Source organism: Lonchura striata, chromosome Z (assembly GCF_046129695.1).
Source record: "Lonchura striata isolate bLonStr1 chromosome Z, bLonStr1.mat, whole genome shotgun sequence".
NCBI lineage: Eukaryota > Metazoa > Chordata > Aves > Passeriformes > Estrildidae > Lonchura > Lonchura striata.
In genome coordinates this window covers 83,691,165-83,718,391 of record NC_134642.1, presented here as the reverse complement: position 1 = coordinate 83,718,391, position 27,227 = coordinate 83,691,165, and the positions used below count along the sequence as shown (strand labels likewise).

General features: G+C 39.4%; 1 protein-coding gene across 1 annotated transcript in view; it reads right to left on the bottom strand.

Moving 5' to 3' along the window:
* The window catches only part of MEGF10 (multiple EGF like domains 10), an 85,047-nt gene that overhangs the window by 6,971 nt on the left and 50,849 nt on the right, over nucleotides 1–27,227 (bottom strand). The window contains exons 11-22 of the mRNA XM_021551837.2: nucleotides 26,817–26,937; nucleotides 24,192–24,355; nucleotides 21,217–21,319; nucleotides 11,991–12,137; nucleotides 9,839–9,973; nucleotides 9,376–9,504; nucleotides 6,705–6,833; nucleotides 5,480–5,608; nucleotides 3,521–3,649; nucleotides 2,773–3,009; nucleotides 1,708–1,835; nucleotides 1,430–1,553 (exon numbers count right to left, since the gene is read on the bottom strand). Coding sequence (XP_021407512.2) covers nucleotides 1,430–1,553; nucleotides 1,708–1,835; nucleotides 2,773–3,009; nucleotides 3,521–3,649; nucleotides 5,480–5,608; nucleotides 6,705–6,833; nucleotides 9,376–9,504; nucleotides 9,839–9,973; nucleotides 11,991–12,137; nucleotides 21,217–21,319; nucleotides 24,192–24,355; nucleotides 26,817–26,937 — 1,675 coding nt within the window. The remainder of the gene's footprint in view (nucleotides 1–1,429; nucleotides 1,554–1,707; nucleotides 1,836–2,772; nucleotides 3,010–3,520; nucleotides 3,650–5,479; nucleotides 5,609–6,704; nucleotides 6,834–9,375; nucleotides 9,505–9,838; nucleotides 9,974–11,990; nucleotides 12,138–21,216; nucleotides 21,320–24,191; nucleotides 24,356–26,816; nucleotides 26,938–27,227) is intronic.

Genomic DNA, 27,227 nt, shown 5'->3' with positions numbered 1-27,227 from the left:
GAAAATCTCAGGGTGTGCAGAGCTTGCTCCAATTCTCAATGCTCTGCTTCCAAATTTAATCACTCCCAAATCAGGGTCACCCTGTTCCAACCCCAGTGGCCTGAACACCTTGCACCTGAATTTACAACTCAGAAATTACCTGTTATTCACTGATTTCTCTCAATAAAAGTAAACAGCAGAGCACAATAGCTGTCTTCAGAGACCTGGTACTTTCCTGGTTACTGATCTATTCAAATAGCTTTCATTGATATTGTGGAGAGCTTGTTTCTTAATTAGGCTGTATTTTGGTATTATGCTAGGAGAATTATAAAAGCCTAAAATGATTTTATCTATGTCCTATCTAGACAAAATGAGTAGTTTCCAAGAGGGAAGTGGTATTATTTTAAGGAAACCTAAACATAATTAATTTTATAACTATCCATCTTTATTTATTAGATCTCCTGTCACTTGTGTTGTTTTCACCAGTTTAATGCTCAGGTCACCATCCTCGAGCTACCCAAGTAATCCTATTTTATTTTCTAGCAAAAAGACACAATATCAGCATTCATCCAGTCCTCTGGAACTTCCCTGCTGCTCAAGATCTGCTTTGGGTTAACCACAGCAAGTGTCTCTCAGGAGCATTTAGTGCAAGTTCAAATGCTCTAAGAAAATATAAAGCTGAATGTTGAGCATTATGACTGAAATCCTTTCCTGAAAAAAAAAACAAAAAAACCGACCAAAAAAACAAATCCCAAACAAAACACAACAGATCTGAGCGTGAATTGTGGTTTGACCAAGGCTGGGGAAGAGCAGGAAAAAAAAACAAAACAGTGCTGCATACTTTTGTTCTGAATCCCAGGGTCTGATATATGTAAGTACCAGAAATGAAAGTAATTAAATTTTCTGAATTATACTGCCACTGAAAGTCCATTTTAAGGGTTTGATTGGTAACTGCAATCCAGCCTTTTTGGAATGCATGAGAGTAGAAAAGGGAGAAAAGACAGCATAAAGCAGGATACAGCAACTCTCCCCATTTCTTGGGAATTTCTCTTCTAAAGACAATGATTTTTTAGCAAACAGGAGGCTTAGCTGGGAAGATCTACTGTTTACATCTGAAGTGGCTCAGGTGATGAAAAAATACTTTTAAAACCACTGGTTGCATTTCGTGGTGATTTTAATAAAAAATAAAATATATGCAACCTTTCATTTATTTAATAAGAATTTGTAATTTGCCCAAGCATACTCTTACTGTAAAAACCCCACTGTTCTACAAAAATAATAAGTAAATATTTTAATAAAAATGAGATACTTTACACATCTTGTCTGCACTGGGCATCAAAAACTATTCCACCATTCCTCACAAGGGGTCACTTCATCTCTTAGTGACTTAAGGAATGCATCCCACACACAGTGAATAACTTCCCATTCTCCTCCCCTCTTGTTTTTTTACCAAGCTCATTGAGGTAGCCGCCGTGTTTCCAGTCTGCTGGCAGTGTTCCTGCGTAGTCCATGACAGCACTTCGTTTTCCAGGCTCCATATTCTTCAGGTTCACAAACAGCTGGCTGGTTTTTGCCTGTTTCAAAGAAAGTGAGGTAATAAAACTGAAGTTGCAAGGAAGATGCTGAATTTCCAGGTGGTAATCAGGAAGAGCAAAAATAAGCCAAATAGGAGAGATTAGGGAACAATGTAAAATAAACTGAAGACTGCGAAAAGTTTTCCTGCTTTACCTTTGCCAAGGTCAGTCTCTCCATGTTAGTGACATGAGGTGGGCTGGAGCACTGAGTCAGAGTGTGGTAACTGGGGTTAGAGAAATAGTGGCTGTTGACATTTCCACCATTGGTATGAGGGATGGTTTCTGAAAAGATAAACAAAGGAAAATGAACAACGGAATGCAACAGAAAATTCCTTTCTTAAGATACGTTTTTAAGAGTGTTGCACTGATTTCTGAATCTGACCTAGAGTTTCTTAAAAAATACTCCAACAGACACAGAACTAAATATCTTATATTCATTCCAAGAAATGAGAGCTATAGGGCAGTAAGTGACAAGTCATGTCCTTGCTTTCAGCAAGGAGCATTCACAAGTGTAACCTGCCAACTTCACTGCTCTCTCTGCTGTGGTCCTTTGCTCTGTTTTTCCTTTCTAGTCATCACTGCAGTCACTTGTACCATCAAGTCTGCACCAACATTTTCTAGTGCTTCAAGAACACCAGGACCTTTGCTGATTTGCTTTTTCTTAACTGACAAGTCCTTCTGCTGCCTTCTTCAGCTACTGCTTTCCTTAGCAGTGGTGTTCAGAAGGCACAATTGCCTCAAGTTTCATGTACCCATTGAATCCCAACTCACAGACACCTTAATAGGTCAAAAAATCATGTTCGTTTTCATTGCTCCTTCCCTTAGTCAGTTTCAAACCTTTTGCTGTCTGTTTCTCTTCAAAATCTCGCTACAGATAGCATGAAATCCTGATTTTCTACACTCTTCATCTATTCAAGCTGTTGGCATTGAATTTAAAGTCCTTTTTAAGCACCAGATTTGGCACACTCCAACTGTATATAAAAGCAGGCCCAGAGGACAAAAATGTTTAATGCAGAAAAAAAGTTTGAGGGTGCAAAATGTTGCACAGGAGAGTGAGGTATGTGGTCACTTCTTGTTAGAATTAAGACATTTTGCCAGGGTGTGCCAGCTTCATGGTGTCAAAAAGCAGAAATATGTGAATTCAAGCCCTGTTAGGGGCAGATCTGAGCACAAAAGGAAGAGATGGAGGGGGAAAAAAAGTATTTTACACATGACATACCTGAAATGGTGTAATCTGCATTGATCACCCTCATAGCAGGGGTGTAGGTCACAGTGGGCATGTGTGTCTCCTTCCCTTTCTGCTTCTGCCTGTAAATGATGAACAGCACCAGCAGGAAGAGCACAACCAGCACAAGAATGATGATGCCAGCTATGGCTCCTATCTGGTAGGAGTCAGTAGGGAGGGCAGTGCTGGTACGGCTCAGGCTGTTCAGGTTTCCCACTATAATTACACCAGCTGGAATAGAAGAAATGAAAATAAGTGACATAAACTCAGAGGGGTCATGTGTCAGGAGACAAAATTTCACTTCTAAATCTAACTGTATTTAGTAAGGCCAGAATAGAACTCTGCCAGGAATCACTCCTAAATTTAAGGAAAAACACTTGGAATCTTCACAGAAAGGAAAAACACTCAGAATCTTCCCAGAAAAGAGATGTTTTCATAAATTGGAAAAGTAACATTCTTTGGGTGAAAGAATGGGGCAGATAAAGCCCATGCTCTATCAGCACCTTTGAGTAGCACTGCCCTGTAATTTCATGCAAATCTACACTCCAGTTACTTTGCTCCAGTTAATTATCACTGAGGCATCTAATTTAAAGCCTCCAGAACTTACACGAATTAACAGAATGGGCTACTTAAATACACCTGTCAGATTTATTCAATGAATGACTCACAGATGGTATTTAATAGGTGAAGCCAGTTTCTGTGTGAAAAGATGACATTAAATTTGATTATGCTTGGGCTTTACCTTGATCACACCTGGCTCCTTTCCAGCCTGGGCTGCAGTAGCAGGTCCCTGTGATGTGGTCACAGGTGGAGTTGTTCAGGCAGTCACAGATCTGGCGGCATCCATACCCGTATGTGCCCTGGGGACACTCTGCACAGGACAAAAGCAAGCAAAATCTCATCAAAGGCGTTGGAGTTACAGGTCTGCAGCACCACAGGAGTCCAACCCCACGTTCCTGTCCGTGGGCAGCAGGTGGTAATGTGTCATCAGCACCAGATCTCTCCTGGAAATGCTCTTAAGAGCACCCCTCGGTGTGCAGGAGAGAGGGAAATTGTGTTCAGATCTCTATTCGTCCTTCACCTGCAATGCCACTAAGGCAGTGCCAGCGAGGAATCAAGGGGAAAAAGAAAAAGGCAAAAAAGATAAAAAAGGGTAGAAGGCAGAGAAGAAACAGGTAAGGTGTGAATAAAGAGCCAGAAGACTCAGATCTCAAAGCCTAAAAAAACCTCATTATTTTACAGGTGGGGCCAGACACCTGGATGGTGTCCTGTGGTGTGACAGATGTGCTGGTGTAAAATAGCAAAAGGAAAGGGCCCTACCAGTGATTCTGAAATGCACCACACATTTACAGAGAAATACAACTCATAGCGTGCTCTGATACTGTAATGTATGTACTGAGAAACTACCGATAGGAGAAAAATGCTAAATTATGGAGAATAAGGTAACTTGGGAAGTTGTACTTAATTATTTGAATAACATCAATATTTAATTACTGATCAAAGTATTTCCTACCTCATGTAAGTATCCTGCTAGACAATTACCCTACACTGATAAAAATTATCTTTTATACTGCCACCTCTTGGTATTGTGGCCTGGCACATTATAGTAGTTCTGATGGTTTTAGCAAGGGTAGTATTTCTTCACTTATTCTGAATTTTCTCAAGAGTTCTGCAACTATATTTGCTTCCTTTCGTCTTCTTAGAAGAATCTATTTCATCTTTCATGCATTCTTAATTTGGAATAATTTAAAAAATAAAGTAACACAATGAGTGCCAGAGAATGGTCTTGCAGTCTTGAGAAATCCCAACTCAAGTGAAAAACTTCATGTTTATATACCTCCTCCTTCTCTTGATTACAATCATATAACAAGATTATAAATAATGATGTAAATGGGTGGGCAAAATCCATCATGTCATAATATATTCTTTCATTTCAAGATCTGAATTAGAATGAATACCAAAACATTTAGCTTAACGCTGCTATATCATTATTAGCAACCTGTAGGATAACATACAAAATCCTTAACAGAGTAGATTTGCCAAAGTATTGAAAGCGATGTTCTGACATCAAGAGACTATCTTAAAAAGTTATCTTTTCCTGAACATTTGTGATGTTTTGAGGAGAAACACAGACATCATCAGAATGCACAAATTTGGGAGCAGGGCCCCGTAAAGTCAGCAGAGGTTGGACAGTCCTGTGCTCATGAGCCTGATTATTGTTTTAATGTTGTACATTACAGCACCAGTGATGTCAGTGGTGTTATCCCTGAGAAGAGAACCACACATGTGTGAAAACATGAAAACAAAACTGCCTACAATGCTTTTACCAGCGGCGCTGTAAAACCACACTGCAAAGATATTAATTTCATCCACCAGCACTGATGCATTAGTTTTTATCTCTAGTTTTCCAACTATTAGCTGTCACTGTGGTTTATACCAATGGATTAATCTCATTGCCTTCCCAGGATGCTAATGACAATTCCTTGGATTAATTTTGTTGCTTTTACGTGACAGAGTAATTGGGAGTTCCTTTAGCGTAACGCCCAAAGTGACTAAAACGCACTGCAAAGAAACGGAACCCACAATTGTGACAACTTAATTCTGTCAGGTTTTAAACTGTTTGGGAAAGCCTCTGTGCCCATCAGAACTGCCCCTGGAGGCCAGAGGCTGTGTCCCGGGGCAGAGGGAGGGCTGTGCTCACTGTGCTCGCAGTGCCGCCCCATGAAGCCCGTCCGGCACGTGCACTGCCCGCTGATGTGGTCGCAGTCGGCTCCGTTCTGGCACTGGCAGATCAAGGCACAGTCCTTCCCAAAAAACCCCAGGGGACACCCTGAAACACAAGAGGGAGGGGGGAGAGGGGTGAAACAGCTGCTCTGGGAGAGGAAGACAAGCATTCTGGTTCAGCGTATTGCTGAGGGCTTGCTCCTGCAGCTCCTAGAACGGAGTTCTGTCAGTGCAAGGCACCAAGACCTGCCTTGTGTGGAGTGGTTTTAAACATACCAGGCAAAAATGAGGTTGGGAAGTGGTTCTGGCAGCAGAGGTTCTGAAAAGAGAGCAGGGACAGCTCCTTGAAGAAATGGGTTTCCAAATAGATTGGAGGGAGAAGGAAGAGGGCACTTTGGGAATCTGCCCATCAGTCAGTGAACCTCTGGACATATTTCCTTCGTGGTTTGTAGTGAAGCATTAAAAAAGCCAAAACAACAACATATTGTACCTGAGCTACTCACAAAGAAACCACTTCAGTATGAAGAAGACACACCACTGCAAAGAGATCATTATTCACCAGCAGGAAGCAAAAAACCCCTGATAGCTGACAGCTGAACCAGCATAGTGAATGTCTCCCAGAACTGCATCCATATGGTCCTGTAATGTATCTGTTACTTCCTGCCACTATGACATTATTCATTTGAAACAGCAAAGTTCTGATTCTATGAAAAACACATACTCAACACTGAATGCAAAACACAGCACTCCTCTTTTTCTTGAGGTAAAATACAGGGGTTGTGGCCAGGATCACAGTCAGTGAGGCAACCTGAACTGAAGGTAAACCAAACTTAAAGTGTAATACGAAAAAGATAAGAAGTCAGCTTTACCCATATTTATTTTTAACAAATGTTAATTTCTCAATCTTCATATGAACTCTTCGCCAGCATGTACTGAATGCCACATAACTACACACAGTCACTGCACAGCTTTTTAGTTAAATTAAAAGCTCTTGGGGGGCAAAAAAAAAAAAAAAAAATCAGTATTAATGTATTTTTAATTGAAGAAAATTCCAGAAGAAATTATGAAGTCTAGTGAAATCATCTTCAGGGTTGTAAATAAAAACAGCTTCTGTATCAGTACCTGAATTCCAGTATAAGCTGTTCTGGAGGATAATTCTGTCACTGATGTTCAAACTAAGAATGAGCACAAAATTCACTTACTCTGTGTGCAGTAAAGGCCAGTCCAGCCTGGGGTGCACTTGCACTCCCCATCATAGGCACTGCAGAAAGCTCCATTGTGGCAGTTGCACGTGTGGATGCAGTTTGGTCCCCAGTGTGAAGGTGGGCAAGCTGCAACAACCCAGAGCAATTAATTAACCTCAAATGACAAAGGTTCCTTGATGCACATGAATAGAGCTGCTACCATTCACACATGAGCACTGCTTTGTTTGGTGTTCGCTGTTTTTCTCCCGAGTTCATGTTTTGGGCTGCTCTGTTCTGAGCAAACAGCCATAGATTTGTTAATTTATTTCAGATAAGGCATCATTTTAGTGCAGGTAAAAAGTGCTGAAAAATATTAAATGGGTGAAAAATGCATACTTGATACTCAGTAAATAGGACATTCATAGCAGCTTTCTCACAGAGAAAGCCACTAGGTTTCTTTTCTTCTCTTATTTTTACTCTGCAAAGTAGAAGTGATACAGCTTTTAAACCTTAAAAAATGAATGAAAACAGAGAAGGTGGAAACTCCCGTATAGCCTAGAGCTTTAGATCCAATGCTGAGCCTGCTTCCACTGTTAAATTTCAAGTATTTGCCTAAACGTTCTGAAGATAATCAGGTATGTATCTTAATCTGGTTAACTCAGTTGCTTCTGTGGGTCCAATAATCAATATAATATTTCTAAACACCAAGTAATTATACAATAATCAATATAATATTTCTAAATACCAAGTAATTATCCACAGAATGGAGGTTATTTTGTGCACAATCATGTCGACTCATTATGAGACAGAATTTACTGGCTGCTTTGCAAATGTCATGATGGATGAATGTGATGCTATGTGCTGCCACTAGAACTGTGAAGTGGTTCCAAAATACTAATTACTATTCAGAAACAGCAAAAGATAATTTTCTTCATGGTAGAATATCACTAAGTGAAGAGGGTACTCTAAGAATAGACCCCTTCTGTTGAGTAGGATTCTCATCTTGAGGAGTTTTTTCCTTTAGTAAAGAAAGCAGTACTTTAAGGAGTAGTTAGTATTTTAAAAATAAATAGTAAAATAAATAATTCTTTAGTACTTTGAAAATAGTTTTATGGAAGTACAGTGTCAGTATTTCGTAGGAGAGAAGTAAGAGGTCAGACACTGAAGCTTTGGTCTTATTCCTGTGTAAATTAAAAAGGGTAACTCCTTATAGTTTTGTACTGATCCGGGTGCCTGAGACCAATAAAACACGAGAATCCTCTAAACATTTGCATAATGATCCATGTATAAGTGGGCTGTACTTTTCCAAAGTGTCACCCTTTTCCCCAAATTTCAGTTCATTAAAAATTATATTATGATGAATTGAAAAAAACTACTAAGTTTTTTTTATTATTTTCACTTCAGCTGTACCATGCAATTATTTTTTGTTACTGTTTTGTGTTTGAAATTAGTGGTCAGCTAAGAAGAAATGTAAATCACATACAGGCAAAAGGTTAGAAGTTTAAAAAAGGTCACTGGTTCTGAAAGGAATTAACGGAATCATTATTTTCCATGTGAACGAAAGGCCTTTATACAAAGCAAATAAACTTCCTCTGTTATGGTCTGTGAGCACAGCCTCAATAAACACTTCCATTCATATTGCTGGCACCATTTTCTTGATATTGATGCAATAAGTCCCTCCTCCTCCTAAATACCCCTATTCTGCTACTCTCCCAACTACCTACTTATTTTACCATAAAAACAGGGACCTTTGTAGCCACTGGCTGCCACAGGAATGGCCCTAAGATTTATTTTGGTGTCATACTGGGCTGTGCATGCTAATCACTTCACAGAATTTAGCCAGGAAAGTTGTTTTTCGTGTTCTTTTCCCAAACTGACCAGATGTTACCCTGCACTTGTGCAGAGCCTGTTAACCTGGGCCAGTCAAACCGTAAATGATATAAACCAATGAGCCATGTTATTTAAAAATACACTTCCCTGAAAATCCCAGCACAATGTCTGACATTTCAGGGTATGGTGCAGCTTCTTTTAGTCACAAAAGTGGGTTGACTGAAATTTTGGCATGTGTGTGTTTCAGACTGTGTGGATTTTAGCACCTTATGGGATTGAATATGCTTCTTGTGAGATTTTTTCCTTAAAACAATTCTTCCCTCTAATTAGTAAATCTCATAGACCTATCCAGGCATATGAGGAGTGACTATCTAATAAAGTAGCTTTACAAAAAATAGTAAAATTAGGACCTTCCCTTCTCCTTTTTAGGCAGTAATGAAGAGTCCAATGAGTTCAGCACAAGAAGACAATACTCATTGAGTGAGGTACAATGACACTGAAAATTTTTATCTGTGAAAACACTTATAAAAGGAAGAAAGAGGAAAATCCATCACAGAATTACAAGCATCTAAAAAAAAGGCATAGTGAAAAATTTCTCAACAAAATGTTCAAATGCTTAGTGAGAACAAGGATAGCTGTGTAGCCAGAGCACTAACCTATGTCTGAAAAAATTTCAGCTTTGTTCTTGGCCTGACTAGAGAACTTTAGGATCTCTCCATTATTTACAATGAAGTCCTAATTTCTGATTTAAGACAGTATTTCTTTACCAAAAAAAAAAAAAAAAAAAAGGTATTTTAAATAGCTGCACCCTGATTATTTGTTCTAAAATTAAAGGTGAAAAAAAACCTCTGGTACTTACGCTGAGAACAGTCACTACCAATCCATCCAGGGTAGCACTGACAGGATCTATCAATAGGATTACAAGTCCCATTATTGGTGCAGGTGCATATTCCAGCACAGTTCTTCCCAAATCTGCCACTAGGACATACTGAGAAGACATTGTTAGAATTAGAACTCCTTAGGGATCAGAACAGGTTTTAATTTTCTTCATTTCAGGAGAAAACAATTGATACTTGGATTGAAAGAGTATTGCTTAGTATAAGGGTAAAGTGAGGTATTATAAATGTCAGAGAGCACAATAGGCATATTTACTACACAGATAATGCAATTAAGAGTACAGAGGGTTTCACACTGAAGGATGAAACAACCTAAGACTTCTGATTTAAAAACTGAACGTTCCACAGCAGAAACCATCTTTGGTTTGACAGCTCCCGAGTGACGGAATGGAAATCATCCCAGGGAGTCTCTATGGCCAGCTGTACCTTCATTGCAGAGGGCTCCTGTGAATCCAGGCAGGCAGTCACACAGGCCAGTGATGTGGTGGCAGGGGCCACTGCTGTGCACGCACTGGGGGCAGGTCTGGCTGCAGCGGTGGCCGTAGAACCCCGGCGAGCAGACTGGAACCAAAGAGGACAAAATTGTCACTGCTGCTGTCCTGCCACCAGCCACCCTTGCAGGCCACTGGCTCTGCTTCCCAGCCCCAGTGGTGGTCGTTGTTACTTGTGCAGCTCAGAGGTTTACACTCCCAAAACAAGATCTGCTCCCTCTCCTCGAGGATTTGGTGTGTTCTGGTTCATCACGACTTTTGTTGGCATTCCGTGTCAAGCCACCCTGAACTTGGATAATGCTTGGAATGCATACATACTTCTGTTTGGCTAAATAAGGACATCTTTTGAAGCACATCTGAAGTAACAGAGAGAATAGATTTATCTCTAGATGAGTAAGGTCATCTTAGACCTTGATTCCTGATATGTTTTCTAACTTGGAATTCAAATAGCCGTAACTTCACTGGATAAAAAGTACAGATGTTTTCCAATTAACTTTTCTTTTACATGGTACAGAGTCACTCTAACTTTCAGAGAACCTGAGACCAGAAATACAGAGTTGTACTGTTAATTGTGATGCTAAAAGCATGAGTTTCTCAAGAAGAAAAAGAAAAAAGAGAGGAAAAAAAAGGCTGCTTCTCCTTCTTTGTTGATCTAATTCCTTTTGGCATTTATTTCCTGATAAATTAGAATATTAGGTAAGAGATCAAGAGAAATACCTGAACAGCTGCAATTAGCACTGACAAAACTGCCTTGGAATCTTTTCAATATTTCAATTTCATTCAAGATTCAGTCTTTTAATTACACACTTGATACAAGTTATATGGCCAGGATCTCTTCACAGAGATTAACTTCTCCAAGTGAAACAGTGCCAAAAGGTCTTCCTGTTTACTGAAAAGGCAGCTTCTGACCAGGATCCAAATTATTCCTATGATCTTTGTCTTCCCAGCCTGCAGACTGTGCCTCAGAGGGGCTCTGGACTGGGAGCTTCTTTTCCAGGTTATAGTTCCAAAACACCAGGGAACATTTTAACATGGCAGTGTTACACCCTGGATGCCCTGATTGACTGCAGGGCCCTTCGAGATTAGATAGTGAGAATAATTACTGCTCAGAGTCAGAAATGGTCAAGGAATACTAAGATTTACCAGTGCCATTTCACAGCCTGCAGCTGGAAATTTTGCCATTCCTGGACTGACAGAACTTCACCTTCCTCTGGTTCTCCTTCTCCCTGACAGTGACCATTTCAGGTCATCTCCTGTCTTTTAAGCCTCTTTAGGAAGAGCCAGGAGCATCTTTGCTTGTCCTTAACCCACCTGCTCCTGGATCCTGTTTCTGGGAGTCAGGTTCTGGAAACTGGGCTCCTCTCCAGTTCCAGGTAAGTCACATTTCTCTTCCCTGAACACCTTTCCCTCACAGCTTCAGTGATTTAAACTGAAGACAGCTGGACTGCTGGCAAACTGTGACAAATCTTGGGAGGGCAGACTTATTATTTACCTCCCTAATTCTGGCATGATTTTCCTTACAGTTAATCTGTATCTCTTTTTATGAAATTTGTATTTTACCCAGACAAGCTTTTCAAAAGGAGTCATGGGTACATTTGACATCCTCATTTGACATTACTGTAGGGCCTGATCCTACTGACTATTCTTACAAAACAAGCGTTAAAGCCCCAAATATTAACTAAGCTGACAGTCCCCAGCAGAGTATGGGAAGGCTTTTTGTTTCTGAAACTCAAGTATGTTTTGTTTACCTTTATTACAAACTTAACACTTATCAATCACATTTGGAAATGCTTTAGAATGGAATCCCCTATAACATGTCATGGAAAATCAAGTTCATTACAGTGCCACAGGACACACAGTGAATAAAAGGAAAGCTGGTACCATAACAAGAAGACAGATGGAAACATTTGCTCCTTTCAGGTAGCCCTTTTTTTCTGAATATTCATTTATTTTGACAAAATGTCCAATCAGGACTGTTTCCTGGTCTTTCAGATTACAATTAGCAAAGCATTAGGATATTGTATGATATGTTTTCCAAGCAACTGTGGGAGAAACAGAGATTTTTAAAGCATTTAAGTTGTCCTTACTTCTTTGGCAAGTGGTGCCTCTGTATCCTGGCGCACACTCACAGATCCCATCATCTGGAGAGCAGGATGCTCCATTTTTGCAGTAACAAGGCAAGGAGCAATTTGGGCCCCACTGTCCCTCAGCACACACGCTGTCACAGTGAATACCTGCAACCACAAACAAACAAAACATCTGTGAAGAGCTCTAGTTAGGTTAAACCTCTGCTTCTCAAAGGACTGAACTTTAATAAAACACAGCTCACACAACCTGTTTATCAAAACATCACTAACATAAGGAAAGTACAACAGGATAAACCTGCATCTCTCTTCCTGCCTTCCCCAGGACAGTGAATTTCCCTCATATTCCTGTTTTGATGAGTGGAAAATAAATGGCTTTTGCTTCCTCCATAATGGTTGTTTCAAAACTGCAGAAGATTTTTGTTTTCAGATTTTATGTTTGGGAAATGGAAGGCAGAAGGTATTGCAGGAACTTTTCCCTCTGATTATTCTTTGTGTCTGATATAACTTGTGTATAATAATGGGGTGCAGGACACAGAATGACTTCTAATTAGTGGTGAGCTGATTACTGCTCAGCCTTGTACTGAACGGAAAAATGTAGTGCACACAAAGGGTTTCCAAACACACCATGTGAGCATTCCAAAATGCTTAGCTGCCACAGTGTTAGGGATGCTGGTCAGTCAGTGCTTTGTTTAACCTGTTTTGGTATAAAATTGATTGTAAAATGGCCACAACCTGAATCTCTACACACAGATCCTAACACAAACCACCCATTACAATCATCTAATCACATTTTGTTTACTGGGTTCTTTTGTTTGTTTGTTTGCATTTTTCTTCACAATGCAGCAGCATTAGATATAATTTCCCTGCTTTTTAAGAAGCACTGTGCATGTTAAATGCCAGCAGGCACCACTGTGGAACTCAGACCGTATTGTGTCTGCAGCACTTTGCATTAACAATCAGGTTTTATTGTAATGCCTCTACTGAATGAACCCTCCACTAAGGGAAAAGTGGATTGGATCCAACCACAACCATGTCTTGCTTTGTAAGTATTTCCAGCAAAATATGCCATAGGTTCAATGGCTGCCAGAGTCCTAAAAAAAGCAAACCAGTTTTACATGTGACAAGGAAAAAAAAAACCAAAAAAAAAACTCTTTTAACTTTGAACACCAGAACCAACTGCTTGTAAAAATCCTGAGAAATAATTACATGGTTTGCTGATAGATCAGACTAAGAGCTGACTCCTCAACACCCCCAGCATGTGCCTTGCAAAACTGCCCAAATCTAAAAACCAACTCCCCCATTAGAGGAAAGGTAGAACCCCAGACTCTTGAACTGTTTTTCTCTGCAGGACAATCAGCAGACTGAAGAATCAAATATGTGTTTCAACAGATTGCACCAACCTGTGCCAGCACGACGGAAGAACACCTGACTTTAAAAATCCAGATACTGACAGACAGTACATAGGCCACCTCAAAGCCCTAACTGCACAATGATCATCAGTACTGACCTAAAACAAACCTATTGTCAGAAAATGAAAGGCTGCTTACATCACTCCTTTTTCACTTTCTGCCTGCCTGGACAGTGTCATTCTTCTGTCTCCATCTACATTTGAGAGTCAGTGCTGACTTGTTTCTCAGCAGTCTAGTTCAAACTTTTCATTAACTCATTGCAGCTAATAAAGGAGAGAGATTTGATTCTGAGAGATGCTGGTGCACAAGAGCAGTGTGACATCACCGCATTTTAATTCATTTTTTTCCCAGAAACAAGACCACTTCTTCCAGCTGCTGCTTTGCCTGGTGTTCCCAAAATTGAGAATCTGGGTCTCTAAGTCTGTGAAAACACAGGCAGAGCACCTCAGAGGGTTATCTGCCATATCACACTCGGTGCACCCTGCTGCAAAGACATTTTTCACAGCCTCAATGGGTGTTAGCGGTGCTCAGTGTATAATGGTCACTATTAACAAGCCAGTGGTTGCCAAGAGCTACCAAAGTGCATTATCTGAGATTATGTAGACCAGTGACATACAATAACACCAGGCTCAATTATACTGCCTTGATCTGTGCACAGAGGATGCTTTATGACAGCAGAGTGTCTGAGGGGTGAGGCAGGCACGCTGGGATGGGGAAGACAATGGGTCCCATGCTGCACAGAGCCACAGGGCTTAAAAGAGCCAGAAACTACCACTAAAAATGAAAAAAGGGGGAAGAAAGGCTCCTTCAGTACACATCAGGGAAAATCATCCCTTAGGGAAACTGAAAAAACCTTTTATTGCCCACTCTCATCCCTTATGAAGAATGGCATCAATCTACTTAGGAAATAAACAGTGTACACTAAATATCACTGAGTAACAATAATGACAACATAACACATGCAAGACTGCTGAATATTATTCTGTTTCACTGTAATTTTATTATATTCACTCTTGATCATTAGGAAAATCAGTTTTACTCCTCTGAGTGTAAAGAACAAATGTAGCAAGGCTGAAATCTTTTAATGCATCTCTATTTATTAAAATAGCTTTCAGTCTTACTCACTATTTATTTTGGTAAGTTCACAAGGCACTTAAAAATAACAAGTTGAGTTTCATAACTTATAGTTGTTAAAACCAAATTTTTGTATTTGATTTTTATGTATTTTTGACAAAGAACAGGTTAGAAATACTACAGGGATTTAAAAAATTCAAGGAATTAATTTCCAGAGTGATGCTTTTTATGAAATTTCACAAAAGAAAGCTATGCTTTGATAGAAAAGCCAGAAATTATTCAGGAAAAAAGAAGCATTTTTACTAGAACTTGCAAAGCAAGATTAGACTCAGCTTTTACAACAGTGTTACCAACTGGTTGATGATTGCCACAGTTTTGTGCAAGTATTAATCTCCTACACAATAAAATTGTTTTTATTAAGTTTTCATGTTGGTTCTGATACTGATAAGGATATCTTCGAGAAAATGTTTTTGCCAGAACTATGGACAAAGAGCTCTTTGATGGCCTTCACAAGTTGCTAGGCAATAGCTGAATGGTCATGATAAACTTCAGCTAAGCTGCTCTGAAGAAATGCTCGTGCATTTAATGCCCAGTGCTTTATGCTGGGGGCCTCACATCCAAATCAGCATTCCCCCAGCATTCGTAATTGCATGAATGAAGTGAAGAATTCTTCAGGGATACCACTCCTCCTGCCCATGCTAGCAGAGTATTTGCACACTCCCTATGCTGTATTTCTGAGTTGAAACTTAGTGATCCACCCAAGTCAGATCAACACAGAGCTGATTTGTTTTAGCACTTGAAGGGGAGGGGGAAAATTACCAATTATTTCTTACTATCTTCCCAAACAAATTTACTATTGGTGTAAGTGCTGTTTTACAGCTTATTACGTTTCCATTAGTCTGATAAAAGGTTATCCAAACGTCAAGAATATTTTTTTTTTCATAAAGAACATGTATTTGCTGTGCACAATTCATGTTAAAACACATAGAACTTTCCAGTATAACCTCTCAGCATTAAAAACTGGTGTTCTTCCCGTGTGTCAGTGCAAAATTTGATATACAGCAGCCCAAACTAAAGGAACAAGACCTTCAAAGGCTGGAGGAATCTTAGTGTCATTAAAGCTTTCTCATCATGGTCCAAGAGCTTGCCCTTCATATTTGAGAAAAACTGACACTTCTATTCAAAGCACCTGCAACTTCTGATAGTGAGAATTACTTTCCTAATTTCTCTGTCAAATAATGGATGGGCAGCCCAAAGAAAGGGAGGTGGTAGCCAGAGGAATTAATATAAGTGTCCCAAATGGAGGAGCTAATGAGAGGATCAGAGATTTTTCTGTAGAACTTAACATTCCAGCTGCTTCACTGCAGCAGCAGAAGAGTCGTGGCTGGAAGTTTTGGTAGGAAGTTAGCTAGAAAAGATTGTTAACAAGGACATCTGAGTTTGAAGGCAGACATTCTTATCTGCAAATTTTAGTGGCAGAATCCCTTTTGAGATATGTGTGGTATCCTTCTGAAGGCTGTACTCTGCTGCATACCGCTATCCACTCCAGAAGTGCTCTTCTTTTAATCTATCAATCTCTAGGCAGCCACCAGGAGATAAGACTTCTCCCTTCTTTAACTTCTTTGTAGGCAGAAAACATATACACTTAATCACTGATTTAAAGCCATTTTTTTCCTAAAAGGGTGGCATTCCTTCCACATAAAGATCCACCACAGCACACAGAGAACAGACATATGGACACAGTGAAATCCAGACGTAGGGTGGAGCCAAACCTCTTACTGGAGAATTCCTCTCCCCAAGTTTGAAAAGCAGATTTGTCATTTACCATAAGAGAGTGCTCAGACATAATTTCATTTTGCAGCTCATGAGTATTCCTCCCAGTGGGGCCTCATCCTTCTGGAGGCCAGGCAAAACTGGTGGCAGGAGAGGGAACATCATGTTTCTACAAGAGAATCTTGGGTGCACTGGTGCTACAGCAACAGCTCATTTTTGCTCCAAAAGTGAGCAAGACCCATGACAGGACTCTTCCAATTCTGTTTTTCTGCTTCGTAGGATGAGGGGAAATGTAAAGCTGAGGGTCAAGGCAGAGCTGCAGCCTTCCAGCAGACCTGGGTGTTTCCACCAGTGGGGTGGGTGTCAGATGGCAGACCTCCCCTTTATAATCCAGCAACAAATGTGCCTCTCAGAAATACTGTCAGAAGCACATGGAAGGACACAGAAACAACACATCTGGTGATGGGTGAGCTGAGTAATGCCAGCAGGTGTCCAGCACAGAAAAAGTCACTGACACCCCTCCTGCTGCAGGCTGTGGGTGAACGCTCTGCCTGCTGGTGAAATGTGGGCTGATATTACTGCATCTGTCTTTTCCACAAACCACTGCCATTGTTTTGGTACAGATAGCAGACTAGTGGTATTTCATAATCCCTGGCATCACATAGCCTCTAAATCGATTTTGAGAGTAACAAATGTCGCGCCACCCCGACGTGACATCTCTTCACAAATGCAAAGGTGCTGCACCAGTGGAAGCAGAGCAGTGATGCGTGATCAGGAAAACCCACATCACTGCAATTACACTAATAAACTGCCTGGAGGGAAAAAGCTTTTGCCATTTTAATGAATTAATCATATTGCTTTACTTAATTTAATTGAGTAATGACTAATGCAAAACCTCTATTTGCAAGGATATAAGTTCCCTAATCTTTCAGAAAATTTGGGAGAGATTTATTTTGACAGCTGCATGCAGAACAGATAAGATTAAGGGATGAAATTATTATGGTGCTTGTTGGTTTGCTTGTTGAGAGAACTGTTAGATGAACCTTTTTAATGGAAAGCAATCCAAAGTTTTGATATCCTTTAATAGGAGAATTATCATTATCTATCAGGAGAGTATATTTTCTGTGTGTTTCTTCTGTTCTCTATTTTAATAGTTCTTACTCTTTTCCAGTCTCTGCCTACTGAGAAATAAAAAAGAATTTTCCCTCCAACTGAAAAAGAAGTTATTTATAAGATACAGTGAAAATGTCAAGGGATGAGGGAGTTTGGGGCAGACATCATCCTCTGTGTGGGCGGATGTTTCTCATTTGTGCCATCCTGTCATGTGGCTCCTGGAACGTGATGGAATGGACAGACTGCCAGGAAAAAAACATCACCCTTAACTCTTCCTTCCCTAAACAGAATCAAGCTGCTGCAGAGGGAAAGCATTTTGCAAACTACAAAAGAGCACAGGATTTCTAACAGGGGTCCTGTAAACCTAAGTTGCTTTTGGTTAGCATGAAACAGAACCCAAATGAAAACAGAGATCTAATGAAAGTTAATTTTAACTGTTTCTTGAGTCTTTTAACACAACAGTAAAAAACGGGACTTTTACTCGTAAGCAGAATGTAATAAGGAAAAGAGAACACCCTGGGCATGCTCAAAAACCAACGAAAAACTACTTAACAAAACTAAACCTTAGAGCATCTCACTGTTGACCCAGTGGGGAACTGCAGCTCTGTCTGGAGGCTGAGACCAAGCCCTTGTGCCCACGTCAGCAGCTCAGAGCTCCCTCACACCCTGAGGTCACTGATCCACCCTCCCCATGCAGCTTTTCCTGCTCCTCAGCCTTGTGGGACAACTGTGTCACTCCTTCGTTTGCTTCTGAAAAGCTACATAAACTATTCCCTCTGATGAAATTCCCTGGGGGAAGTGCTGTTCTGTTCACAGGGCCGAGGAAAACGCTGTGTTTAAAGTACCTTCTCGGAAAGTCTGTGTTATTTTGATGGCATCAAAACATCATGGGAAGTTCACCTTGGTGAACTTGGATTCGCTTTGGCGTCATGGATTTATTTGTGTTTAAAACCAAAAAATACAAGTTCACATTTTTAAGCTTCCTCAAAATGTATTTCTAACACTAGTTAAAACTGGTTTAACACCAATGGTTTTAAACAACTAAATCCTTCATTTGGGTTAGACAAGCATTAAACTGATCCAAAATCTGGTTTTCCCTCTCTTTGTTTTTCAGCTAGGTAGGTAATATTACCCACCCAAAACTAGTATGTCTAATGGATACTTTCAAAATTCCAACATAAAAAAAAAAAAGGCAGCTAAGCTACTCTAACATAATTTCTTTCATTTTAGAAGCTCCTGCATTTTCCACATATCCTCCACCTGCTTCTCCACACAACTCTGTGCACAACCTCCCTCCTTAATCCTACAATCTTCTGCTATTCCTGCAATGCACTGTTACAGCACAGCTATTTGAGAGCCCTTTCCTGAAGTATTCCCTCCTTTTTTTAATCATTCCAAATATAAGCATCTACACAAAGCCTGGATTCCTCTCTGGGTATTGCTCTGACATGTGAAGTGTGGGAGGAGGATTTTTCCAGAGACTGAGTATAAAGTGAGCTATGCTGTGGATGTTGTAAAGTGTGTCTAGACATCACCAACATGTCAAAACTAGTCTGTTGCACACATGCTGTTCTGGTGACATCATCCAGGCATGGGGGGCTCCATTTTATCAATAATTAGGCCTGAAGTCTCTTGTGAAGTATTTTTCCTAAGAACAAAGGCGAAGTATGATTTCACTACACAATATAACTGTATTATGTCTTTATCTTATTATATATTATATAATGTATATTATTGATATATTATCCTTTCCCATACCTGAATCCAAGTACAGTCAAGGTCTGTGCTGCACTTGAAGCCTCTGTCACACCCTGAGTTAGTTATATCACACTGGCCAGGTAATTTTTATAACCTGTTATAAAACAGGTTAGGCTAGATTTTTAATCTGGCCTTTCAAAACTGCTTGTTTTAACCTGGATCCATTTATTAATATATTCTGACCATGTCTGTCTCAGTTTTAGAAGACTCACAGGATGTACTGCAAACTGTGCCTTTAGGACTTGTGAACAGCTCTACCTACCTACACCATTAAGATCAGCAACTTTTCACAGGTTTTTGTGGTGGGTATTCTTTGATTGATAGATTTAGTAATTTATGAGATCACATTTTGAGTAGAATTGAATGTAAGGTTGTGGAAATCTGTCCAAACACACACACAATTACCTGAAAACTACCTGAAAGTTAAGGACATTAACATCATAACAAAAGAAACACAAACTAGTGTCAGGAAAAACAGCAATAGCTGGCATAAGGCTAATGGTATTTTTTCATAATTCACTAAGGTAGCTTCTACTATTTTCTGCACTCCTGAGGCATCTGAGTGGCTGATGGCAAGTCACACTGCAGTTTGTGGGAAGAGAATTGAACCAAAAAAGTCCTGTCTCAGTTAGGTGAGTGCTGGCTCTTAAAGCTCCTCTCATTCACACTGAGAGGATATGGTGAGACAGGCCTTCTCAAACAGATAATAAACAGAAAAAATGAGTATAGAGGTTTACTGAGTAAAAAATGAGTAGAGAGGTTTGGTCTTCCAGAGCAAAGCAGGAGCTCTTCCTGCCTATCTGTATCCCCTAGAGATTTCCACTTCCTACCCCCAGTAATCATGAAAGTCATGTTAATCTAAACAGAAAGTAGAAAAAGCAGCAGGTAAGCTGTAATCAGCTACAGTTAATCAACCTGAATCATAGACACCAAGTATTATGTACTTCAAACAAGATGCTGGCAATCCATCCACCGAGCTAGGAAGAAAGAGCATACAAAAATAAAGGTTCGGGGAAAAAAACAATAGTAAGACTGTATCTATCTGAGGAAATTATAAGTTTACGTCCACCTACTTTGTCTAAAAGCATCATAGGAAAAAACAAAGCCATTCTATCATGAACCTACAACTCAGGCTAAATATTAGTTTATAGAAGAGTGAAATAAGTCTAAAATCACAGATAAAACACTACTTTTCAGAGAACAAAAATGCTTTGCTCATTTAAGATTTGTTTTTCATGCTGACTCCTCATTATATGGAAGGAGTCCACACAGACAGGTGAAGTGTGATGACCCTTGCAACGTTACAACATCACAGGGAGGCAGCTGGAACACTCCAAGAGGGGCAAACTTACAGTGTTAATTAAACCTTACTGAAGATCAAAGAGCTCTTCCAAATTTAAAGCTTAGAAATCCTTATGAGACCTAAAACTCCCTTCTAGAGATAATTTCATGACTGCCTTTCTGCACAGTTCTACCGTTTTCAAAAAATCTTGCTTTACACTAGCAAGAGGGTGCAATAACAGTGCCAAACACAAATTTTAGTGAATGATTTGACTGACAATAATCCTTAAAATCACAATGTAAAAAAAAAAAAAAAAAAAAAAAAAAAAAAAAAAAAAAAAAAAAAAAATTTTGCAGAAATTTTAATACAAGACAAAATATGTGCAGAGAAACTTAAAAAATGTTGAGACATTGAAATGGCAGCACAGTTGTCTTGGTTTGAGACAAGCTAGGAGGTTGACAAGTTAGGGCAATGGCTCATCCTCTTCTTGGCTGCCTGAACAAAGCTTCCTGAGTTCCTGTGCACAATGTTTTACCCCAAAGCTGCCTGAACAACCTTGGATATTTACAGCTGATCACCACTTTTGCAAGGAATTGTGTAGTGGAGATGCCCAAGCTTTAAAGTTTCTCTTTCTTGACCCAGTTTTCTGCAGATCACACTGGAAAACTTCCCCACCCATGAGTCAGAAGGGGGACAAACAGGCCACAGAACTGGAACCACTTGCCCTTCCAACCTCACAAATCTTCCTTTGCCCACAAAGCCAAGCCCCACTGGTGGGAAACTCTGGTTTTGTGCTTCCCAAGGGTGTCTCCTGTACCTGACCATCCTGGGAGGCAGCGGCAGTAGCCCGTGGTGGGGTGGCACCCGTCGGCATGGCTGCAGTCACAGCGCTCGGCGCAGTCCAGGCCGTAGGTACCATCCTGTGGCAACAAAAAACAGAACACCCCAGAGGTGATGGCAGCTGGGAGTTAGAGGAGAGAGACAAGTTAGGGTCACCCAGCCTCAAAAAGCAGCCACAGATCTTTTCTGAACCTCCAGGCTGCTATTAATGTAAAACACTTGTGGTGTTTGGAACATGTCAGCATCCTACACTTGCGTTTTTTCATGAAAGTGGGGAAGATAAAGAATGAATTATGCTCTCTTGAGAAACCCCTTAATTAAAGCAATTAAGTCTCCTTTTTGCATCAAACACTGAGATCTCTGCTTGTGGGTCAAAATGGGTACCACACAGGGGCATAATTTTAAACAAAATGAGTGAAAACCATTAAATTATAAGATACCTTCAGTGTGAGATTCATTGCATAAATAAGGCAAACTATCACTTTCTTTTCATTGGAAGCATTTCTCTTGATTAAAAACATTTATCTCAACACTGCAACATATACTCCATCAAAAAGAGAAAATCTTTGGCTATGGAACAGTGCACAAAACAAAACTTTCATTTTTACCTGTGCAACATTTTTTGAACCAACAAAAGATTACAGTTCCAAGTGGAATCACCCTGTTGGTGTATTTCTTTTTTCCATAGAAAACATCTAAACATTTGATTTTGCTTTTCCTGCTTCTTCCATAGAAGCTGGCACACAGATTTGTGGATAATTTCACACAAAGTCAACCCAAGAAACTCAGAAGAGCAGATTCTTTACAATCTGCAAACAAGGCAAAGTATAAGAGTCAACTGACTTCAAATAAAAAGTGTCAGAACCAAATTTAAAAAAAAAATGAGCATGGAAAAAAGGCCAGTATAATTTACTGTAATACTTCATTAATACTTCAGGGTTACCTACAGCAAAGGCAAAAATGAAAAAATCATGTCAGTTTTAAACCCCAATAATTTACAATAAAGGCTAAAAAAATAGTGTCGGTCACATTAAAAATCTGAATAAAATCTATATGAAAAGTAATCTGCTGTTCTCTGTTGTTCATGCATACATTCCAACCAAGTGCCACAGGATTTAGCTATTCAACTGCCAGTCTTTCAAGTCTAAAGTAGAACAAAATCTTACATTACTTCAGTGTAAGGAGCCTTTCACTCATCTCAATAATACATTTTTATATACAGAAAAAAAAAGATTAAGCATTTCCTTTGCATATAATCAGATTTGGAATCAAAGGAAATCCTCAAATATGCTGTTGAAAAGTAGTATTTTTAGCTTGCTGTGTACTTGGACTCAAGTCCAAACTGTAGCTCAAATCTTGAACAACAATCTGAGCAGTGATAATAATGCTCTGAAGTTACTGAAACAAACTAAAATATACATTTATTTAAATAAAATCTCTGCTCAGACATGAAAAACATTTCATACAACTGGAAGTATTTGAACTATTTTTTAATAAATTATTGTTTTTATTATTATTTGAATAAACAATTTCTGTTTATTCCCCTGCTCTGGAATTTTGAAGGAGAATTTGCATGTGAAATAGTTGAATGCTTATGGACATTGTTTGATGCAGATAGAGAGAGGGAGAGGAAGACAATGAGCTTGGGCATGCTGAATTACCTGATACAGAATTGCTTTTAAGCTTTATTTTACTAAGTTTGGGGTACTGATACAATTGCTCTGAAATTATATATGTCTTTTTAAAATGCCAGTTTTGGAAGAGCTAATGCAGCTTGGGAGGTCTCATCACCCTTCAGAATCAGGCACTAAGTGATAAACAAAGCTTCTTGAGGAAACAGAAAAATCAGTCTTCTGATGGAGATGCATTGTTGGAAACACTGCACAGGTGGTACTGCCAGCAGCTTTCCAGAATATATTCCATTTTCTCTGCCTCTTTATTCACTACAGGAGTGCTTCATCTTAAAACCAAAAGCAAAGACCCAAAAAATCACTCTTGATTCACTAATGCAGTTCAGCAGAAAAAAAAAATCACTGAAAACAAGGTGATTTTCAGTTTTTTACTGTAGTTCAGCTACTCCCATCATCTAGATGCTGAAAGAAGCTTAAATGTGATATGGGAGAGGAATTTATAGGGCATGTGTTCACTTTGGGTGATTCCTTTGCAGTTACATCAAACCAACAACCTGATCTGCAGATACATTGCAAAAGTTACCAATTGACAGGGAAAGAGAAAAGGAGGACAGAGAGCAGTTTATTTTCATAATTAGTTTTGTTAAAAGTTTCCCAGAAGATTGATGTCCATCACTGAAAACAGTGGACTCTGGAAAAACCCACTTTTATAAAATACTTCTTTTTTTTTTTTTTTTTTAAGTGTATGAAATATAATTGAAGCCAAATAGTTACACAGTAAAACAAATACAATTGCAATCTTACGACTTAAAAACTTCTGAAATTATGTATTTGAATTTTTGTATTTTATTTCCCCAAAGCTGCAGATTACAAGGTGGAACAGAACTAATCAAGAGCATGCCACTGTCCTCACAATGACTTCTGATTTTCCAAAGTCTATGAGAGAGGAGAAGCCAAAGCCCCAGTAGAAAAGCAAAGACCTGTGACAGGACTGGGTGGCAAAAGTAGCTTCTCACTTTTGTCTGAGAAAGAATGAGAATTCTTTATTCATATTGTAATACAGATGTAAGGAAAAAAGTAATTAAAATGACATTATTTTATTTGGGGTGTATTCTTCTCCCATTATTTACACTTAAAAGTAACTGAACAGTAGCATTTTGATACCATTTGATGAAGAGTGTTAGAAGGATTGTTAGTGCCTGCACCCCATCGTGTGTGCCCCCAAGGGACTCATCCCCATGGAGACAAAGAATGACAGATGCCCCTCCCTGCCCAATATTCTCCTACAAAAACTCAAAATTCAGTGGAATTATTAAACTACCTGGCAAGGGAGTTCACATTTCTCTCCCCTCCATCCTGGGGCACAGGTACAGGTTCCATCCAGAGCATTGCAAGCCCCTCCATTAAGACACTGGCAGGTCAGGTTACAGCCCAGTCCCCATGTGCCACTGGGGCAATTTATGGAGCAATCCACACCATGCCAACCTGCCAAAAAAAAAAAAAAAAAAAAAAAAAAAAAAAAAAAAAACCACCAAACCAACAACAAAAGGGGATTAAACAGAGAAATTAATCAGGTTTTCCCCCACTCCTCTCAGATGATGTTTCATGTCTCAGATGGGCAATACTGGGGTAAAATTCACTGCAGGATTTATCAGCAGCTTCAGCTGAGGGCTTGTCCAGGTTGGAACAAAGGTGTTCAAGGGCACCTTGTAACATCTGTGCACAGCACACATCTGCAGATGGGTGCCAACAAGCAAAATAGACTGATGGAAGATCTGAAATGGAAATAGAGGCACCTTGACATTTCACTGAGAAGCTCTAAACAACACTGAGAGTGTTAAGGTGTAGCCTGAAAATAATTAGGAATATTTTCCCTAGGCTCAAGCTGCTGCTTTCATAATTGTTCCACCAGCAATCAACTCAGACAGTCCTGTATTATGGTTTTAATAGGTAACTAACAAAACAACCCAAAACAACAACCACCCAAAAAACAAACAAAAAAACCCAAAAAAATAAAAAAAAAACCAAACAAACAAAACCCCAAAAACAAACAAACAAACAAAAACCAAAAACCCGCACGTAAAAATACTGAATAACTTGGATCCTTTCAGGAAACATGGAAGACCGTTTAGATTATTTCTGTACTTCTCTCCAAATACAAAAGAAATGTAATGGAAAATAGCTCTAAAATGCAGCATTTGCCACTGATCATGCCCAATAGCAATGGTTTGCAGACTGGATAGACTGAGATGTGAATAGATTTTTTAAAATGTGATCATCCATTGGATTCAAGAGGAGCAGTGTGAAGCAGTCAGTCACATATTAACATCACCAGTGACACAGGCCAACTTTCTAATTTTGTACGTTGTTTACAGTAAGAGGAGGGAAAAATAATTCTGCACTGAGACTGATCAATAGGCTATGCAAAACACATGCACAGAAATCAGGCTGCCTCGTGCTTCACTGATGACTTCAAATTTAGGGGTCATTTCAGGAAAAAACATATGTTTTGTAATTTGCCTAGGAATATTGAGACTCTTTCCCTTAACTGTCTTCCCAAGATTTATAATCTTCTTTTGTTTACATGGCAAGTACCTAGGTTCAGTTTAATTTTACTTTTTGCTGTCCTCATTCACTGTAGTATGATTAAAATTGCATGAGGTAGAGGAAGATAGGATTCTGCGCTGCCCAAGGAATATTTTTATCCTCACGACCTAGCTGCTTTGCAGTATCTACCTGAACAGTGCTAAATTAGCCCCACTCTCTCTGGAAAAAGTTCCACATCTGCTGCACAACTGATTTAAAAGTGTCTGTTCCCTGAAAAATGTAGTGGTTATTTGTCTAGCAAACTCTATTGGATGAGATATTGGGAATCAGGCCAGGCTGGACACTGGGGCTGGAGCAGCTGGGACAGTGGGAGGTGTCCCTGCCGTGGCAGGGGATGGAACAAAATGGTCTCTAAGGTTCCTTCCAACCCAAACTGTTACCAAATCCTCCAAAATCCTAGGTATAAATAAACCCCTCTAACACTGTCTTCTCTGTGTCAGCAACTCAGGCATTCATTTATTCCTGGTCAGGGTCTGTGTGCGTGTGTGTGTGTGTCTGACAAAATTCTGGCCTCCACAGAGAGGCAGACACAAAACTTTTTTCACTTATTTATCCATTTTTAGCAAAGAAAGATACTATTATTCATTGGTTCTAAATCATGTAATTCTCTTCCATTACATAGCATTCTATCCTCTATTGGTAATTGATTTCTCACTTCTCAGGCTAATTAGTCTGTATTTTTCACTCATTTTATTATCTTTTCCACAGGCAGAGTTTCCAACACACATACATGGAGTCTTGTTATCTTGATGTCTTCCTCATCTTCTGGTTTCTGCAAAATGTCTTTGTAGCCCATAAATTCTGTAGTTCTTGCATAGGTTTTAAACAACTCATCTCGCTCTCTCCCTCCCCCAGGCTTTATTCACTGAAGCATATCAAAATTAGCTAAGGAAAACTTGGAAGTTTCAGTAACTTTTCCCAAGTATTCCCACAACAGCTGCTTATGACAAACTTTGCTAAATTGTGGCTAGAAGTGATTAAAAACTAACACACTGCTTATAGTCAACATACGGGTTATGATTAATTAAAAACAAATTATTAAAAGTTAATGAAAACCACTAATTTAAAAAAAATAATAGAAAAGTTATGTAATTCCAACCAAACTGTTCTGGGATTCTGTATGATTTTGATTAGGAATGCTGACATCAGATAAAGGATGCTCCTGACAGAGCAGAGAACATGTTTTCTTCCCTGAGAACATATTTTCCTTGCTTTCACCTCCCAGAGCAGCAAAAGCATCAAGTGTCTGCTCCTCATTAAGTTTCCTTTTCTCTACTTCAGAAACCTAATTTCATTTCATGGTTACAGGGAAATAAAATCCATCTGAGGAGATACTTACCTACTTTGCAGGCACAAGAGCCATCCACAGGTGAACAGGTGGCCCCGTTTTTGCAGCTGCACACGCTGGAGCAGTTCACTCCATATGTCCCAGGGAGACAAGGGGTACCACAAGATGCACCCTGAATTATAAAAAGAAATAAGAGTCTAAAAAACATCTGAGGAGGCTCAGACAACACAACTGACTCAAATGATACAAAAGCCAGAAAAAATACAACCCATGCATGTCCTAGGCTGTCACTAAATTAATTTAGGAGAGAGGGATGTCTTCATGCCTTTGAAGCATTTTTAAGTATTTTTAAGTAAGTATTGGTTTTCTAGGATTTGTTCTGAGAGCTCAGGTCACATAGCACCTGGTTAGATGAGGTGGATCAGTGGACAGGAATAAAGAAGCTCTTTATGAAGTCAAAAC